The sequence below is a fragment of the Pezoporus wallicus genome, unplaced genomic scaffold (genome assembly GCF_028554395.1).
Source record: "Pezoporus wallicus isolate ANWC-B61680 ecotype Strahan unplaced genomic scaffold, APGP_CSIRO_Pwel_v1 contig_818, whole genome shotgun sequence".
NCBI lineage: Eukaryota > Metazoa > Chordata > Aves > Psittaciformes > Psittacidae > Pezoporus > Pezoporus wallicus.
This window is the reverse complement of record NW_026636248.1, coordinates 6595831-6610428: the sequence shown is the minus strand read 5'-3', so window position 1 is coordinate 6610428 and position 14598 is coordinate 6595831. Positions and strand designations below refer to the sequence as shown.

The 14598-nt window shown below is 36.4% G+C and overlaps 1 protein-coding gene across 2 annotated transcripts in view; it reads right to left on the bottom strand.

Moving 5' to 3' along the window:
* Positions 1 to 14598, bottom strand: part of DROSHA (drosha ribonuclease III) — a 68887-nt gene that overhangs the window by 45294 nt on the left and 8995 nt on the right. For both annotated transcript variants that reach the window (XR_008970918.1, XM_057399420.1), the window contains exons 6-12: positions 13251 to 13405; positions 10111 to 10191; positions 8281 to 8367; positions 8087 to 8173; positions 6280 to 6351; positions 4386 to 4467; positions 3042 to 3116 (exon numbers count right to left, since the gene is read on the bottom strand). Coding sequence is in view for 1 of the 2 variants with exons in the window: in XM_057399420.1 (XP_057255403.1) it covers positions 3042 to 3116; positions 4386 to 4467; positions 6280 to 6351; positions 8087 to 8173; positions 8281 to 8367; positions 10111 to 10191; positions 13251 to 13405 (639 nt within the window). In the remaining variant the exon portion in view is untranslated. The remainder of the gene's footprint in view (positions 1 to 3041; positions 3117 to 4385; positions 4468 to 6279; positions 6352 to 8086; positions 8174 to 8280; positions 8368 to 10110; positions 10192 to 13250; positions 13406 to 14598) is intronic.

Here is a 14598-nt window from a genome sequence, read left to right as displayed (position 1 = left end):
TTACAATAGCTCAAAAAGCCTTTAGGCATTTCTGCAGCTTTTTTAAAGAACACTCAAAATTTTACAGGATACTTCTAGATTGATGAAACAAGTTATCCTTCCATTTTAAGCTCATCTGCAGTGCTTACATTCTGTACCTGCAGTAATGAAGACTAAAGAGCCACATGCCATCTTCTGTCACTAAATGAACTAAGGGCATGTGAAAACTACTAAATATTTCTGTAAACCCCAGGAAACATGAACAGCAAACGGTGCTTATAACAAAGGAAGACAGTATAATAAACATCTGACTGGCTCCAGGTAGCCAATTACAGATATGAAAATGCAAACAGGGAAGATGAGTGACAGTCCTGACAGACTGCTACCCACTGACTATTCAAATTCAGTATGTCTGCTCATATGAGTAAAAAGATAGACACATTACTACAGTGCTTTAATTCTGACACACATCTCTCTGACCCCCACCTTCACCAACAGAGTATTAATCTGTAGGTATGGAAGCATCTTGAAGTTTCATCCTCACCAAGCACAAATGTTGATTTCCCTATCCCAGGAAGCAGGAGCAATCTGATACCTGCCCCCAAGTATATTCTCTCTATCACTACATACACAGAAAAGAGTAATGGAGGAAAAAGACAGTAGTAAAGACTTATAGCAATATTGAAGATGATGCCACAGCACAGGGAATGTGACCACAGGCACATAGGAAAAGCCTCACAGAACTGCTGCGTAACGGCTGTGCTGTGTAAGGTGATTTCCTCTACAAGACACACAAGGGAACAAGCACTTCTCTTATTTCAGTTGGGATTACATTGCTATGGTACAGAAAAGATGAAAGGGAATGATATAACTTGGCCTCTCAGAACAATTAACCTCATTCAAACTCCAAGAGGCAATCTTAAATGGGGAAAATATACTCCAAACCTCACTGGAAACAAAAAATACTTCTAAATAGCTACAGGGGTAAATTTTTAAATATACAAAGTTTTCCTTCAGATTAAAGAGGGATTCAGTTTACAAGACTATTGTCTTTGTCAACAGCCAGATCATACTATTACACAAGAGGTAGCCCATGTCCACCAATCACACATACAGAAAAAAAAAAAGTGTATCCTTACTGAAGGCCATGTACAGGAAGGGTACAAGTCATTGCAAATAGTGTGCTCAATAGCAGTTAGAGACCTGACCTTTCCTGGGTCAGAACATGCAGTGTTTGGGACCACAGATTTATTATTTTTTTCCTAATTTTCTACTCTCAATCACCATAAAAATCGACAACTATGAATACAATACATCAACTATTCTGCATGGTACACATCTCTGACACTCAGTAAACCGCGTATGATTAGCTTAAAGCTCAGAGCTACCCCAAGGCCTGTCCTAAGTAATCTACCTAGAAAACCTGACATCCCAAACCTCTTATTTTCAGACTGCATTAGAAAAATAAGAAAGAAAAGCAAAGGGGATAGGAAAACAGCAATTCATTTTTATCTTTAAATAGACAATTGATGGATGTGTGGAAACCTGTTGTACCATTGTCTCCTTTGATTAGACACAGATAGTGTCTGCAAACATACCTGAAGGAAATAGATTCCCACTCCCTGGAAATTAAAAATATCTAAGGATATCTCAAAAATAATCAATACAAAATGCAAACTTGATTAAAAAAGAAACCTGCCATAAATACGCTGAAAGGCAACTATATATGCAGTAATATTAAAAAAAAAAAAAAAAAAAAGACATTTTTATAAAGAGTTAGAAGGCTGGGAACTTAAAAGTGAAAGCACACAGAAATATATGCTATAGAGACTCATCTCTCTCTACAACAATCCAAAAGCACAAAAAAAGCTGACTTCTAAACTAAACTAAAATAAATCCTAGTATAAAACCCCCAAACTAACAGGAAAACACCCTCAAGCTACACAAACCAGGCAGGTCAAACTTGCTCTCATTTTGTGATGAGGTCAAGTTAATCAGCCACATGTGGCTTGATGGCTTATTTCGTAAATTGCTTCAGCAAAAGCAAATCAATATTTGCTAGCAAGCCCCAGAGCTCTGCTTCTGATTGAACAGTGTTGTGTATCCAGGATGCAACAACAATTAGAAATATAGTCATCTAGCCATCAGTACTCTCCACAGTAATGAGCCAAACCTCATTTAGCTGCAGCAATAATTAATATCTCAACTAAGTTTCAAAGCCCAGAGCAGAGAGCACCTCCAGGCCACAGCCCTCTTGACAAAGACTGTTCCATGTCTCATCTGCTCCCTCAGTCCAGTAGATGAAATGCATCCTCTGGCCCACACAACACTTATGGTGCAATCACTGGCAAGATCTCAGCAGGACACATTTTCAATGGAGCCATGACATTTGTATCAACTGAATGACTGCCCTAGTATCTCAGGGACATGTTAAACGCCTGCGTTAGCTGTTCACTCAAAATAAACATAATGCTCCACGCTAAAGTTTGTCCTTGGCTGGCAGGCTAGTGTTGGAATTGCACTGAATGGTGTTTTTATGTCTTTCACCATTTGCTTCAAAGTTTCAGTTTGCATCAAGAAAGAAACAAACAGAACAACATGTGCTCAGGAATGCCAATCATGCTGACCCTCAAAATTGCACATCAAGAATTTTTATAGAATCTCATGGTACCCTGAAGAGCAGAGGGGACATGAAAATCGGTTTCACATGGGACATTAGGTAACAGTACTCCTTGAATGCCACAACTCCATCACAAGGCAAGACAAGAATGACTCAGCACTGCCTAAACTCACCATGACAGAGACAAAAGCTGGGACTTGGCCTGCTTGCCTGATCCTAGTTCTGAGTAAACTATCCACACTGCCAGCAGGCACTACAGACCTCAGGTGAAAGCACCGTATCTCTATACTGACTGAACTGTTTACAGTAAGTCTGCTTTTTTTTCTGAGGAGTGGGGAGGGGGGATGTGCTCTTGGGGGCATTTGTGGTTTGGTTTTCCTTTTTTTTTGTTTTCTTTAGTTTTAGATCTAATTACCATAAAGCTACATAATGCAAACATTACCTGGAAGAAATCTCACAAATCGTGGCATGAAGTGAAATCTGGGACAGGAAACAGAATCATTTTCAAGTAAAGGACCTTAAATATGAAAAAAATAAAGAATATTTATGAAAAGCAAAATATTTGCAAAAGAAGAAAAAGAATGCAAGCCTGCCACAAACAGAATCAGTAAATGGTGATTACATTTGATAGGGCTACATTTCAATGAGAAAAATAACAAAATGCACAGTAGAGAGGAACAGAATAACAACTTCTAGTGAAAGCTTTTACATGCACAATTTCAAAGAAAGCTACAATAACTTTAAAAAGAATCTAACAAAAACACAGTAATTTTAATTAAAACAGTGATAAAAAACTGTTTTATATAATTTGCTTAAGCTTTACAGACACTAGCACTAGTTTATTAGTCCCTCCCTATTTCTGGGGTGTTTTTTGGTTACAGTAACAAAAGATAAAATAATAAGGAAATTTGCATGATGTTATGATGGTTTTTTTCTTTTCATTTCCTATTTCATCATACAAAGCTTTTCATGAAAAGAAAAACAAAACCAGTAAATACCTGGTGTTAAAAAAGAAAGAATAATCAGAACCAGTGATATAAAAGACAACACTGATATTAGTATCAAACCAAAGGCTACACAAAATGTTACCCATATGCTGCTCAGTTTAACTGCACTAAGTGCAGAGTTCAACTCCATAGACAAAGTCAAGACACCAAAACACAGCTACAGATTCTGAAATGAAATTCCTTTGATACTGTTTTCTTTCAGACCAAGGGAAGTATCATCCCTGAAGTTCCTTTGTTGCAGACTTCACAGAAACATGTATTTTCATCTTGTCAAGTCAAAACCATTCAGCTATAATGACATGTTATCCCTCTACAGCTGTCTATGACACTGCCTTGTATGTTGACTGTAGAGAAATAGCATACACGTAACTTGTTAGCTCATAAAACCAGAGAGAATAGCCTACCTGACACCTTAACTTTCAAAAGACCATGCACACGATACTATGCAATATTAACACACAATATTTACTGTTTGATTAAAAGTATCAGGTTTGGATTAAGAAAGAAATTTAGTTTATATGCAAGAATACAGTGTTAATTTTGTGTATTTTAATTGCTCCAGTCCACATTAATGAACTCCAAAAAGTTTTTATCTTCTCGGGGAAGGGTACGTTTGTCCCTCTGTTATAAAACAGCATACAACTTTGTTCTTTTGAGGACTCTCCACTTTTTTCTTTTTATGCCAAAGAGCCTAATAAAACAATCTTATTTACAACAGCTACAATCAATTGGCATTTGGGTACGTTGGTTTGTTGTGTTTTTTCCCCTAAATAAGTTACCGTTAAGATTCCAGTCATACAGCTCCAAAATATCTTTGAATAGATATGAAGAGAACAGCTCAAGACCTCTCACACAAAAATTCTGGGAAAAGAAATAGACAAGAATTATATAATACTACAATACATACAGTGCCACCCACATACGACATGAAAAAAAAAAAAAAATTAAATGAAAAAAAAACAAAACAAACCAACCAAAAAAACCCAGTGTATTCGTATTTGCCAACCACTAGACACTGGGCTTTGGAAACAATACTGATATATCTGTAATCATCTACTGCAACATAACACAGTGGTTTCTTCAGAAAGCACTGTAATTAAGACTCTTTATTCAATGTTCAAATCAACATGGTATAGGCAGAGGGGTGATTCTCATCAAGTGGGGAAGCAGCTCCTCCAAAGCAAGGGGTTTTCATTCAGCAATGAAGGAATTTAAGAAGCTTTCCTGAACAACAACAAAATCAGGATATAAATTCTACATGTATTATACCGGCCATAAATTCCACACCCCTAACACAACTTCCATTGGAAGTAATTATTAGTAAAGACTCTGCAAATAACACTGCAGCCAACTGCTGTAGCCATTTAAGTAGAAGTTCAAAAAATGTCCTATTTTCTGTTTTGCTTTGTGGCCATTTATTGTTTTAGAACAAGATTTGGAGACAACACAGTAGATTCACTAACAAGAAATTAATTGCTTTGATCACATTAATCTTGCTGAGGAATTTTAGGGCTCCTGCATACATTAAGATGCTGCTGAGTCACAAAAAAAAAAAAAAAAAAAAAAAAAAATAAAGAAGTAACTAGAAAAAGAAATGTAAGTGTATGTGACTAAATTAAACACTCATCCTATCTTTGTAGTTAATATGCAGGGTTTTCTCTGTGACTACACATGCTGTTCCACTGCAACAATTTACTTCACAAAGTGGTTTCACCAGGGATTAATTTCTATTATTAACTGTATGAGCTTTGTTTGTATCCACAGAAAATTTGTTTTGGCAACAACTTATATTAAGTACTGATAAGCAATCTTCAGACCTTCAAACTTATCATTAAGTTTCAGCTCTGCCATTGACTTATGTGGTCCTGGCAAGGAAGTACTTCCATTTGCCTTATTTTTGTCATCTGTAAGAGAAGGATAATGCCTAACTCAGTAGTTCAGATAAGAGTATCTGATATATATATTGTATACAACTTCAATGAAAAGAAACTATGGATATAAGCACTTCCTACTATTTGATTTTAATATGTAATAGAGTAGGGCCAGAAAAACAACCAGAGAGGTGAAGCACCTCTCCTATGAGGAAAATCTGACTGAGCTGCGGTTGTTTGACCTGAAGAAAAGTAGGCTCCAGGGAGACCTTACTGCAGCCTTTCGTTTCTTAAAAGGGGTCTATAAGAAAGATGGGGAGATACTTTTCAGTGGAACCTGCTGTAATAGGATGAGGGGTGATGGTTTTAAACTAAAAGAGGGGATAAGGCTGGACGTGAGGAAAAAATTTTTCACAATGAGGGTGGTAAAATACCAGCACAGGTTGCGCAGAGAGGTGGTAGATGCACCATCCCTGGAGACATTCAAGACCAGGCTGGATGTGGTTCTGGGCAACCTTACCTAGTTGAAGATGTCCCTGCTCATTGCAGGAGGGCTGGACTAGAGGACCTTTGAAGGCCTCTTCCAAACCAATCTATTCTATGATTCTATAATATTAATATAATATATTAATAGTCTAGGTAGATGGAGTACCTGTGAGTGCAAGTTCCTATTCAGCCATTCACTTAGATCACAGCCCATCTCTTAGAGACTTCACAAGGTGGGATTCTAAAGAGTTTAAACCATTAAGCATATCAACAACTCATAACCCACCCTGACTTTTTGACTAATTATCCTTCTTACCTCAGGCATCATCTCCTCAATGAAATGAATTGTATAGTCAATGTTAAATCTGATTACTTTACATAGTGGAATCTGAAAGGAAAATGAAATAGCATGAAAAACTATACAGCATAAAATGTATAGTTAATACAATTTTGTATGCAGGGGTATTACTGTCTAGTGAAAAGGGCACTAAAACAGCTGCTCTGGGGAATCATGCAAAGATGGGGGAACACAAGCTCATAAAAGAGAAGTAACAGCTCTAACCGCTACTTCTGTAGTAACACAGGGCTGACAGGAGGGATGGTAAAGGAAGATTAAATAATGCCATCTACTGGAGATAAAATTTTCTTTAGAAGAAAAAGCGTAGCTTAGGAAACCCATATCTTCTCTCACTTGTATATTTGGAAGTGAATTTATTGTTGGTGACATATGTCAGATTGATACAGTGACCTGAAGGCAAGGTGTTTTTAGCACACTGCCAATTCTGTTAGCTATACTGTCTTAAAAAAAACAGCTTTAAGTCATAGCAGCACAATGTAAGAACTTCAGAATAAATCTATAGCTTTACACTAATTTCATCAGATAAATATTCTCAGAAGTTCACTCAACTAACTAGCAAGACAACCATTTAATTCCTTTCTTTTCTCCTCAGAAAAAAGGTGCCTTCATTTGCAAAGCCCACATACTGCTGAAGGTGTGTATGTTTGTTTAAATGGCATGTTTTAACACAAAAAGGCTAAATTTCTAATAGACTACAGAAATGTCTCTCAAACAGCAGGTTTTATATTGCCAATAATCATCTCAGGACACCAAGAGATTCCTTCCAAAGGGCTTTATACACGTTAGTAACCGGAACTGACAATACAGCATTGCTTTCTATTCCAACTCTGTAAAAATGATGCTTATCACTTCCCCAATTTGGAATGAGAAAAAGCACACATGTACTTTACAGTAAGAGTAAGCTCAATGGCTTCACTATTTGTGTCAGACGAGAAAAGTCTTCTTTGTTCTCTGTGTATTAAAAATTGCCATACTTCTCTGCCTTCCTGTCACGCAGTAGGCACACAGATATAAAGTGTTCTCTCTGTCCTCTAAATGGGAGTAAGCCAAAACTGCTCATTTTCAAACATTTGCAAAGTGAAAATGTAAAGCCTTGAGACATATCTGCCTTGAATCCCAAGGCTGAGTTACTGCTACTGGGCAGGAATGCTTCACACTGCCATGCCAGAGGCTGAATTCCACCCTCTCCATGACTTCCTGTCAATGAGAGACCCTTCCCCTGCTCACCAAAAGTAAACTGCTGCCATATACACTATGTAAGCAAACTTTCAGGGAAAAAAATATTTTCTTCTCAATGCCTCTCAGTTCAAGTATTCTTACTTCCCAGTCCTGTACTGATAGCCATTTTTGTACCAGGTTTTGGCACTGGTGCTGTAGCTAGTAAGAGGAATAAAACTAAAAGAAACAAAGAAACATTATGGCATCTGAAAAAACAGTTTTTGAAGCATTAAGATAACAAAAAATCTTCAAGTGTACAGAAATTAAGCACTTGCATATTTTTCATTCAGATATAGCTAACAGCTTTTATTGGAAAAGAAGGGCAGTCAGATACCAATCATGTCCTTTTCTTCTTATATTTCCTTCCTTTCAAAACGAAACTAACTGCCTTTAAAAACTTGAGACTCATTAGCACAAATGTCTTTACCCTATCCACAGTGCTGGAAAGATGTTTGTAACACACGTTGTCTTAGAGAAGTTCTACTTCAGGGCACAAAAAGATTACCTTCCAAACAAATCCCACATACATAGTAATGAACATACTTACGTTTGTTAGTGGGGCATGTGCAAACATTGAGAACCCTTCAAAGATATATTCATGGTCATCATACTCAATAACAGTAGGCCTGTCTGTCTTAAAAAAGCAAACAAAATCACCACAGAGTAAGCAAGAAGCAGTACTACTCCCATCACTGAAAACAAAATTAGAGACCTAGTTAGAATTATTTATTAAGTACTTACTAAGAAGTTTGTGGGAGGTGACACAGTAATTCGATAGTGGTATAGTCTTCCAGCATTGTTGGTCATGGGGCGACATGGTTTAATGGGCTTAAAGAAAGAGATAAATAGAATTATGTGCAGAGTCAAGGCAAATTTAGGTTAAAAGAGAGAATAAAGCATTTATAATAACCATGAAACAGGCATTAAGAAAAATTAAATAAAATATAAAATCTGTGAAGATTAGAAATATAAAAAATAAAATCTGAGAAGAAGGAAAGCGAGGCCTTATCTGTATTTTCACTTTCATAAATATTTTTAAAGCTATTCAAAAGGGAAAAAAAAAGTGAAAAACTGCTGTAATTTTTTCATTTTCCATTTGACTCAATCTTTCTTACACACAGCAGTTAGTTGCTTACATACCATGATAACTTCCTCTTTTATATAGATCTGTTTCAGGAAATGGATTTTAAAAGCTTACAAAAAGGAACCTGGACCTCACATAAGAAGATCTCAAAGTATGTCATCAAGACAGACAAATATCAGCTCATCTGCCCGGGGCAAATATGGGTCCTGAAGAGAACAGATTATCACCACAGAGACAGCTCTGGTAACCCCAGTCTGTCAGCCTGAGAGATTCAAAGGCAGCCAGCCCTCTGCGCAAACTGACACACCAAACGCCTGGAAGTTGTGTTTTCTTCCAGGTTCTGAAGCATCCAGTTTAAAGACCTAAAATTCCTCAGCAATCAGACAAAAACAGTTTCTCATATGGCTTATATCCAATTTGCTGCAGTTTAGAGGCTAACAACAGCCTGTTCAGAATACATCTCTCTGCATGAGGAAAAAAAAAAAAAAAAAAAAAAAAAAAATCACTGCAGCAAATGGGTACTACTCCAAACAGTATTACAAAAGTTGGCCTGATTGTGATGGCAAGATAGTGACATGCAGCAATGTGCACTTTGCATAACCCATCCAGCAAGGAGGCTAATTACTCTGGCTGTTCAGCTCCAAATTAAGCTTCTCACTGCTGCAAAAAGACAGTTACAAACCAGCCAGTTTGAAGCTAAGAAGTTTTATCTACAGGACACTCTAAAACTAGTATATCCTGAGGTTTCAGATAATCTCCTCAGAAAATTTCCCAACTGGCCGTGCTTCAGGGAGCAGCTGCCTTCATGCAGCAAGTTTTATATATCAATTTTCTCCTCCTAAATTTTCTCCCTTCTTCTTTACAAGAAACACACTACAGACAATGTGGGGAGGAACTGATCCTGAACTGGCGTGATTAATAAGCTTCAAACCAAAGCCAATTTTCTGAACTGGAATAATTCACAGAAGCATTCATAAATCCTTAACTGCAGAGAAATAAAAGAATGTTTCAGTAAATATAAGTGAAAAGGCATACTGAAAAATAAAGTTATTCAAGAAAAATTACATGGGTAAATTGTAAACCCTACATATTAATGTCCTCAAATCCTTCCACCAGAACAAACTTTTTTTTTTTTTAAAATAACAAAGCTTGAGATCATCCAAGCACCGTTTTTATTTCCAAAAATGTTACTCATCATAAAGCATACTCTGTACAAATGAATATTTCTAAGGAAAATACTCCAACACCATTTTTCAAAACCCTTGAACTAAATAAATGCAGGCAAAAGTTTTCCATAGTTTTCAGCTGGATTTCATTACCAGCACTGAATTTTAAATATGAGGTTATATAACTAAATGATTTAAAGTCACACAGGATTTTTTACTCAGCCTGTAAATCATGTGAAAAAAAAAAACCTTAAATCAACCCAAGTATGGGTTTACAGCGGTAAGTTTGTATTCATAATTGCAATTCTCAGAATTACTTACCTCTTCACCAGGATAAATGCCATGTCTTATTCCTGTTCGCCGGGCTTTAGCACTGCACTTGCACAAAGGACCATCATTCATCTGTCAAAACCAAAATAGGATTTTGTTTTATTGAAAAATGGGTTTGGAAAAGTATGTTAGTTTTAATGCCTGGAGTGCTGATGCTTCTAAAAGCCTGTCATGCTTAGATTAAGTGGATGTTCTTAAGCCAATAAAATTTAAAACAGTATAGACTAGTGTAAGAAAACTGCACAATAGCACTCAACTTCACCACTCTTTTCAGAAGCACAAGACGGAAAAACACTCTCATCAGAACTGTACCACTCTACTATCATATACATCTTTTTCATTTTTCATACATACAAATAGCACACTGTCTGCCTAAAATAAAATTCAGGCCCTAAACAGGCACATGCAAATATTTAACTGCTGAAATCTCCATGTTCAAATAATTCCACTAAGTTCACTGAAATCCCATCCCTGACTAACCCCTCTGCCATGTGTTAAGGCTATCACCCAAGGTATCCAAAGCAGACCATTTGAAGATTTTCACTTGGTACTTTAAAGAGCTAATGGGAACACTTCAAATCCATCCTGTGAACAGATCAGTCAAAAAAAAAAAAGGGGGGGAGAGAAGGGGAGAAATACTCTTCAGTATTCAGCATGGGTGCATGAAGTAGCTATACTGAAAAGGGCCATTGCACACGGTATAAAGCTATTGTCTTTCTTTTCACTTTCCTGACCAGGTTCAATGCAGACTATCAATTACTGCAATACGCTAAAGCCTTCTGCTCTTAACATCACGCCCATTGAAGAAACCCAGAACCAAACCAGAGAAACAAATTAAGTTCCCAACCCCAGGCTTTAACAGAGTTTTCCAAAGCTTGAATCCAAGAATTGAAATATATTCTTAGACTCAGGGAAAAAAAAAACCAACAACCCTGCAATGAGATACAAAAAGCAAAACTTTCCATGCTATTACAAGCTCTCTGAAAATGTAAACAGCGTCAGTAGTGGGGCTAAACATCATGATCACACAATAAATATAATGTGAAGATACCTCAGAAAGCAAAAAACCACCAAACTGCTGTTAATGTAGTTGTTAGCTGGGAGAGGGACACAACTTTTTACTTTTTATGTTACTTCTCTGAATATTCATCTCAATTTAATTTCTTCAGACTGGCATAAAGCATATGTGCAAAGGAACTTAAGAAGGAGGGCACTTCACGACTCCTTTGGGAACTTAGTCATGCAATCTTAACAACAGAGTGACATGAGAGCTTTTCGTTCATATAGTTTTTGGTTTTGTTTTTTTTTCCCCTCCACATTCTGAGACCCTGAAGAAAAGTACAGGCTCAATGAAACTGATTCATGCTCATAGATAAAAGCATGCTTCCTCACTGTCTTATGCAGCCGTAAAACAGAAGAGTTAAAAATGCAATGTCAAATTGCTCTTCATTCCCCCCAAAATATCAGCTTACTGAGGCTAATAAAATAATAATCACTTATTATTTTAAAATCTCACCCTTAATTCTTAGAACACTTAAGCAGTAACAATGCCTCTGTTTATATTAAAAGAGCAAACCAAAATAGAGATGTGAAGTACCTGTAGAAGCCCAGGGCATGAGAAGCAAGTCAGACACCTATCTATCATGTCCCTAATGACACTGCTCTTGGAAAAGAATCGCAGAAGAGCAATCATGAAATAATGACAAAATAATGTTGAAAGATCACAATTTTACACAGGCAATGACTTCTTTCTCTGACCAACAGGACAACACAAACAAGCACATAACGCAAGAAAAGGGCCACTGCAATGGCATCGACTTTAGCAATTTATTTTCTGGCAACTGCTAGCACTGCTGGAGATTGCTCGAAGTAATAAACACACTACTCAGATTAAAGGGTTGGGAAGATCTGTCCTAAAAAGCTGGTTTGATGTCAAAAGGTGTACTTGTATGTACTAGTGTGCACAGCAATCATTCCTGTTTTCTGTAGTGATAGTTAGAAAGCATTTTGGCATACCAGATAAATATCTAGGATAACTTTGAATGCTTTCAAATAAAACCTACTCAGAAGTAGTACAGCACTGATAAGCTCACCATGTTCAGATTTCGTTCCATTGAGAAAGATGAAGAGTCAATCTCAAGGAAGTTTTGGGAAAGAAAGTTTTTCAGTAGGAAACTCATAAACCACGCATTCTTGAAACTACTCATCCTACAGTTATTCCACTTCTTTTTATTTAGCTAATATTCTTGACTAGAACATTACTTTGAAGTGTGCCCAAGAGCTACACATTTTTTTCAGTTAAATATCTAAGCAGTTCATTTATTTTGCTTTCCATATAAATAAAAACAGCTAGCAGTGCTCAAAGTATTATTTTTTTTAACTAGAAGGATAAATATGAGTCTGTAATAGAATATTCAACAGACCTTTGAATTACCACAGTGGCAATAAGCATCGCAGTATCTTTTCGCATTATGATTTGTTGCATGCTAAACTCATGCATCAAACAAAATGCCAGAAAAATAAATTTACTGAGATGCCATGTGACAATGAGTTAAAATTTTTAAGAAAGATGAAGATGGCAAATTTGCAAACAAAAACTAGTCTTCTGTGCAATGTATACATTCAAAACAGCACTTCATGAGCTTAGCAATTACATTTAATGAAAACTATAATCTCCATGCAATTACAAAAGAACCACTAGACAAGAAATTGGAAGCATTAACTGCATATTTAAAACATTATTTATCATTATGAGCTGAGAGCTTTTCGGTGGAAAATTTGTAAAGGAGGTAAACATGTTGTGTTTGCTTCATCCCAGAGTTCATCTGTGTACCTTTATTTCAGGGCTATGAGGACAGCATTAGTACACTGTTAGCAATTCAGGTTTTATTAACACTGTCAAACATGATTCCAGCGCAATAATCCCCAGGATTCATGATCTGGAACCACAGTCTTAAAATCAAAAAGCAAAGTGCTTTGAAGAAGAAGATCAGAGAGAAAAGGGAAAAGGGGGGTAAAAAAATGCATACTGAAATAGATGTCACTCAGCATGTTTGACAACAATGCAGTATTTTCAGTCTTCAGGGGAAAATGACTTACAAGTACACAGTACTTTTTTCCTCTCACTATACCTGTCCTGGATCATTGTACCACAGTTCTTCATGGAGACGATCAGGGTGTGCTTTTTTACGCTTAATTTCTCCAATGACGTCAAAAACATCTGAATCTGAACTGCTAGAACAGCTGCTGTCATCTTCAGAGTCACAGTCTGACTCACTGGAGCTTTCTAATTCACACAGGAAAAATAAAGTCAGCTGAAAAACACCAGCAGGCACTCTCTTTTCCAATAGTAATTCATTCTCTAACATGACATAGCTAACTGTGGCATTCTGAAAGTTACTAAAAAAAGGAGGGACAGTAATTGTAATTTTAATTAAAAATGACAGCAAATGCTATGGATATTAAATGCTCATAACAACTGCACCACCTGTTTGCACACATGAGAGAAGAATACACATAATGTCATTAGCATGACTGAACAGAACCTCTTAATAGTCAGTTGTTTGCTATGAGCAAAGTTCTTATATGTAGTTTCATTTTACCTAAAAATGCTCCTGCCTGTTGCAAGGTACTGTCTTGTTTTGAAACAGCACATACGTACAGATTATAGAACATGTACTGTTAGACTCATTTTTCAAAATCAGTTATTTCTAATAAATCCATTATCACATATTAGAAATCAGAAATTAGAAAAAAAAAAAACAACAAAACCAACAACCAAACTTTACCTACTAGCTGACTTGAAGTCAGTCACAAGATTTTCGGAAGCCTTGTTCTTTGAGTTTTCCTCCCTACTTACTTTTTTTTTAAAGATATTTTTCTTTGTATTAACTGAAGGAACAGGTGGTCTTAAACTGGTTAAAATGTCTCTTTTGTGGTATTATCAAAGTAGTAAGTGTCTGGACTTAAAAAAGAACACCCAGACCCTGACCTCACATATCTCTAACCTCCTGTGCTACATACAAGTGACTCCCTTTCTTACGCATGTAATGTCACTCATTTCCATGGATTCCCCTCAGCTCCAATTTAAATGCCTTCATAGCCATGACATATACCATGATGCAATTAAGGTTTATTTCTGGAAGGGAGCAACATTTCTTCCGTTTTTAAGTTTTGACTTAAGAGGGAAAAAAAGCACTGTTCTCTTAAGTTTTGACTTAAAAGAAAAAAACTGCCAGTGCTTTGAAATACTGTGAAATTATGGTTAAAAATATGTGTATTTATTGAATACAAGAGAAGGAGAGAGACAATGAGAGAACATTACTAGTAAAATGTTTCTTTTTTTTTTTTTAAATAAATCAAGATATATTTTATACAGTCCATAATTCAGCCTAAAGTGTTATTAAAATACACACTTGGCTTGGCACTATGGTTTACATAGGTCATATATGCTCAGTTGAAATCAAGTTTCATCTAGAT